Genomic DNA, 6,000 nt, shown 5'->3' on the forward strand with positions numbered 1-6,000 from the left:
ATTGTGGTACAAGCTAACTTATATCTGACTATAAGAGTGTACTACCTAGCAGCAACAAACCCAAACCAACTCAGGGCCATAGCGAACATGTCACAGTTGGTTACATAGTGTAATGACGTCACCGGCCTGACTCCAATCTGGAGCCAGTCAGTCTACATCTCTGAAGCATAGAATTATCTCCCAAACAAGATTGTTATTTCTCAAGCTACATTATGTTAATAATTAAGGGATGATGACCCTGTTTTTCTATTAGACAAAGTGCACAGTTGGGTGCCAGGCTGATTCTCTGGTCATGAACAGATGCCGGGACCTACCAGAAGGAGGAATGGTGGTATCATAATATGTCAAGCAATGGGATTGCAATGGTTTAGCGACTTCCAAAAATAATTGAATTCACTGTTCACTTGCTATTTTCACAGCTTGTCAAGCAAGACCTCCGAACAAAAGAGTATCATGTGACACAAGTAAACACTTGTGACACCTGTGTTGTTGGCAGAGACTCCCTCAACTCCCTGTTAATTGAGGTAGGTGACTACCTCATGAAGCTGGTTGAGAGAATGCCAAGAGTGTGCAAAGCTGTCATCAAGGCAAAGGGTGGCTACTTTGAAGAATCTAAAATATATTTTACTAGATGATTCCATATGTGTTATTTCATAGTTGTGATGTCTTCACTATTATTCTACAATGTAGAAAATAGTAAAAATAAAGAAAAACCCTGGAATGAGTAGGTGTGTCCAAACCTTTGACCGGTACTGTATATTTTCAGCAAAACAGTGTTTTTTTTAGACACAACTACAAACTTAAAGGAGTAGGGCATTCAAGGAGTTGGTCTGATGGAAATTGGTGATGTCATCAGCCTCCCCCTTACTTGAGGAACAATAGAGAACAAAAGGGGAAAGGAGTAAAGCACACATGTGCTATTACATGACTTACCTTGACCACCTATTGAGATTTGCCTTAAGTAAATCAGGTGTTAAATGAGGTGAAAATGAGACTGGAGTGCCCTTACCCAAACCGTAACTCTTACCCTAACAGATCGTTTGTTGATATCATGACATTCTACAGAGCATCTACTTGGGACTATCCAAATAAACTCCACGTTTTTCTAATGTTCGCAATTATGGCCCCACCCCGATGTGGGATGACTAACAATCAATTGTATTCAGGCCTTACACAGTTATTAACACATACCATCAGCATGCAGAGATCTAACCCACACACCTGGAACACAAGAAAGCAATACACATGTATTTATTTAACTAGGCAAGTCAGTTAAGAACAAATTCTTATTAACAATGACGGACTATCCCGGCCAAAACCTAACCCAGACGACGCTGGGACAATTGTGCGCCGCCCTATGGGAATCCCAATCACAACCGGTTATGATAAAGCCTGGAATCGAACCAGGGTCTGTAGTGACACCTCTAGCACTGAAATGCAGTACCTTAGACCGCTGCACCACTCGGGAGCCGCCACATGAATGCCCAAAAAGTTTGATATCAGAAATAGAACAGAGACTAGCCTGGTTGCAATCTGGTGTTTCTGCTCTCTTGTCAACTCCTTATGGAATTGTCATGCAAAACATTTGGCTTGACAATAAAAAAGGATTAGGCAAAAGTACAATCAGATCTCGGACCAGGACAGACAACATGTTAACTTGAAATACCGGCACAAATGGCAATGTACATATCATAACAATCAATCTCTTCTGCGCATGAGGCTGAATGCATCTCACCGGGGAAAGCATCCGAGCGAGCGAAACAGCACCCCTCTGTCTCTGTATGCCATCTATGTGATGCTGTCTGGTCGTAAAGAGTATGACATTGTTGCCGCCTGTAGCATTGAATAAAAAGGAAGCCAACGAGCATTTGGCCTCCCTTGACAATTTTTTCTGTTAAATAATAGCCAATCAGCGTCAAGCTAAACTGAGTGAGCTCAACTGTAAATGGTCCTGGCGCACCAAAAAAAAGTGTCAAGGGAAAACAGTTTGGATTTGGCTTCACTCCTATCACAGAAACAACTTGAATTGATTGACAGAGTCATAGACCAATATGTCAACATAAAAGAGAGGAGGATGGTATTGGCGTTTCTCTACAAGTAGGGTTCCATGTTTTTTTCTACTTGCAAGAACGCACACACACACAATCAGAACCATGGACAGCCACATCATATTCAGTTTACGTTGATTGGACTCAATTTGTTTTATCTTTTAGTTGTCACTGTATTAGACTAAACAGAGGTGATTTTTATAATGTTGTAGTTGAAATGATGCTGGAATAGTGGAGGCATCTCCTGTTTTCTTTGTGATTTGCGGTAACTCTCTGTGGTTCTAAATCAATAGTTGTTTAGTGGTCTGAAAATGTCTGAAACTTTAGCCTGCTTCACCATGCTGTAGGTCTGTTACATGCAATATGCTTTGTGAACTTCACTGGACAGAGGTTGTTATCCAGTTTTGTGATGAAACAAAGTTGTGGTTGAATTTATTCTGCCACTGTGTCTTCTTATTGTCTCGGCCTTAGGCATATAGTTCATATGCCTAGTGACTGTGATATAACAGGATTTATAGAGCAAACACCACAATTATCACAACACATATACACACAAATTTGTATACGATCAAATACACTACCTGACCAAAAGTATGTGGACACCTGCTTGTCGAACATCTCATTCCAAAATCATGGGCATAAATATGGAGTTGGTCCACCCTTTGCTGCTATAACAGTCTCCACTGTTCTAGGAAGGTTTTCCACTGTGTTGGACCATTGCTGCGGGGACTTGCTTCCATTCAGCCACAAGAGCATTAGTGAGGTTGGACACTGATGTTGGGCGATTAGGCCTGGCTTGCAGTCGGTGTTCCAATACATTCCAAAGGTGTTTGATGGGGTTGAGGTCAGGGCTCTGTGCAGGCCAGTCAAGTTTCTTCCACACCATTCTCGACAAACCATTTCTGTATGGACCTCGCTTGGGGCATTGTCATGCTGAAACTGGAAAGGGCCTTCCCCAATCTGTTGCCACAAAGTTGTAAGCACAGAATCATCTAGAATGCCATTGTATGCTGTAGCGTTAAGATTTCCCTTCCTCCACTCGAACTAGGGGGCCTAGCCCGAACCATGAAAAACAGCCATAGACCACTATTCCACTGCCACCAAACTTTACAGTTGGCACTATGCTTTGGGGCAGGTTGGGTTCTCTTGGCATCCGCCAAACCCAGAATCGTCCGTCAGATTGCCAGATGGTGAAGCATGATTCATCACTCTAGAGAACAGGGTTTCCACTGCTCCAGAGTCCAATGGCGGTGAGCTTTACACCACTTCAGCCAATGTTTGGCATTGCATATGCTGATCTTGCGGCTGCACGGCCATGGAAACCCATTTCATGAAGCTCCCGAAGAGCAGTTATTGTGCTGAGGCTGCTTTCATTGGCAGTTTGGAACATGGTATTGAGTGTTGCAACCAAGGACAGATGACATTTACTTGCTTCTTGCTTCAGTACTCGGCAGTCCCGTTCTGTGAGCTTGTGTGGCCTACCATTTCGCGGCTGAGCCGTTGTTGCTGCTAGACGTTTCCATTTCACATTAACTGCACTTACAGTTGACAAACTGACTTGTTGGAAAGGTGACATCGTATCACGGTGCCACGTTGAAAGTCACAGAGCTCTTCAGTATGGCCAGTCTGCTGCCAATGTTTGTCTATGGGGATTGCATGGCTGCATGCTCGATTTTATACACCTGTCAGCAACGGGTGTGGCCGAATCTACTAATTTGAAAAGGTGTCCACATACTTTTGTATATACATTGCCTTCAGAAAGTATACAAACCCTACGACTTTTTCCACATTTTGTTACATTACAGCCTTATTCTAAAATTGATTCAATTGTTTTTTTCCATCCTCAATTTACACACAATACCCTGTAATGACAAAGCAAAAACAGTTTATTTAAATTTTTTGCAAACAAAAATATAAACAAATGGAATATTACATTTACATAAGTATTCAGACCCTTTACTCAGTACTTTGTTGAAGCACCTTTGGCAGCAATTACAGCATTGAGTCTTCTTGGGCATGACGCTACAAGCTTGGCACACCTGTATTTGGGGAGTTTCTCCCATTCTTCTCTGCAGATCCTGTCAAGCTCTGCCAGGTTAGATGGGGAGCGTTGCTTCACTCCAGAAATGTTAGATCGGGTCCATGTCCAGGCTCTGGCTGGGCCACTCAAGGACATTTAGAGAGATGTCCCAAAGCCACTCCTGCGTTGTCTTGGCTGTGTGCTTAGGGTAGTTGTTCTGTTGGAAGGTGAACCTTCACCCAAGTCTGAGGTCCTGAGCACTCTGGAGCAGGTTTTCATCAAGGATCTATCTGAACTTGCTCCATTCATCTTTGCCTCGATCCTGACTAGTCTCAAAGTCCCTGCCACTGAAAAACATCCCTGCCACTGAAAAACATGGCAGGTTTCCTCCAGACGTGACGCTTGGCATTCAGGCCAAAGAGTTCAATTGTGGTTTCATCAGACCAGAGAATCTTGTTTCCTCATAGTCTGAGCGCCTTTAGGTGCCTTTTGGCAAACTCCATGCAGGCTGTCATGTGCATTTTACTGAGGAGTGGCTTCTGTCTGGCCGCTCTACCATAAAGGCCTGATTGGTGGAGTGCTGCAGAGATGGTTCTCCTTCTGGAAGGTTCTCCCATCTCCACAGAGGAACTCTAGAGCTCAGTCAGAGTGACCATCGGGTCCTTGGTCACCTCCCTGACCAAGGCCCTTCTCCCCCGACTGCTCAGTTTTGCTGGGCGGCCAGCTCTAGGAAGAGTCTTGGTGGTTCCAAACTTCTTCCATTTAAGAATGATGGAGGCCACTGTGTTCTTGGGGACCTTCAATGCTTCAGAAATGTGTTGGTACCCTTCTCCAGATCTGTGCCTCAACACAATCCTGTCTCGGAGCTCTACGGACAATTCCTTCGACCTCAGGGCTTGGTTTTTGCTCTGACATGCTCTGTCAACTGTTGGACCTTATATAGACAGGCGTCTGCCTTTCCAAAACATGTCCAATCAATTGAATTTACAACAGTTCGACTCCAGCCAAGTTGTAGAAACATCTCAAGGATAATCAATGGAAACAGGATGCACCTGAGCTCAATTTCGAGTCTCATAGCAAAAGGTCTGAATACTTATGTAAATAAGGTATCGGTTTTTTATTTTTAATAAATATGCAAACATTTCTGAAAACCTGTTTTCACTTTGTTATTTTAGGGTATTGTGTGTAGATCGCTGAGGCTGTAACGTTACAAAATCTGGAAAAAGTCAAGGGGGCTTAATACTTTTGTAATATGGCTTTTTTTTCTGGCTTGACTTCACCACTGATTTTAACCACACACGCTACTGCTACTAATACACTGACAATGCCGAAATACAGATAAGACAACCAAGATGACCGGACTAGCCTGTCTGAAATATAAAGCTTAATATTACTGACAATGCCTTTACTGAACCTCCTACACACATAACAGCCAAAGTCCCCTTAGTCTCAAGACCAAGAAAAGACCACAATGTGCTTTCACTAACATGTCCAATTTATCCAACTAACCTTTCCTGAGCAACTCATAACCCTCCTCAATCAATAAAACAAGACAAACCATAGCAGGACGGCTGAGAAGGCAACGTGGCTCCTGGAGGTAAAATCCGCCCGGTCACCTTGGAGAGGCAGGAGGCAGAAGCAAATTCAGTAATGTTGCAAGAGCTAGGTCAAATTGCTGGAAAGTTGTCAACGGTTACGCCTACTGACTGAGCCAGCCATAGGCTCACTCACAGGCAGGCACAGCTCTTAAAGGAATAATCCACTCAAAAACTATTAGTCCACTGTTGATACAGTCCCAAAATGTTTTGCATTTCAGCAATAAAGTTTTCAAGATATAGGACTTTCAAAAAGCTAATTGTCACTTGCCACATAAACACGATGCAAAGGCATTTATAATTTTATTCAGGCTCCTGTGCACCAGTATTCGGGTTT

At 43.2% G+C, this 6,000-nt stretch overlaps 1 protein-coding gene across 4 annotated transcripts in view; it reads right to left on the reverse strand.

Annotated features, from left to right (window-relative positions):
- Positions 1–6,000, reverse strand: part of LOC115170043 (UDP-N-acetylglucosamine transporter-like) — a 40,010-nt gene extending 34,010 nt beyond the window's left edge. For 3 of the 4 annotated variants that reach the window (XM_029726281.1, XM_029726280.1, XM_029726277.1), the window contains exon 1: positions 5,627–6,000. In XM_029726281.1, the coding sequence (XP_029582141.1) occupies positions 5,627–5,629 (3 nt within the window). In that variant the 5' untranslated portion in view covers positions 5,630–6,000. Of the gene's footprint in view, positions 1–1,191; positions 1,222–5,626 lie in introns of all 4 variants that reach the window. The other variant, XM_029726278.1, reaches the window with a different exon arrangement.

Source organism: Salmo trutta, chromosome 31 (genome assembly GCF_901001165.1).
Source record: "Salmo trutta chromosome 31, fSalTru1.1, whole genome shotgun sequence".
Taxonomy (NCBI): domain Eukaryota; kingdom Metazoa; phylum Chordata; class Actinopteri; order Salmoniformes; family Salmonidae; genus Salmo; species Salmo trutta.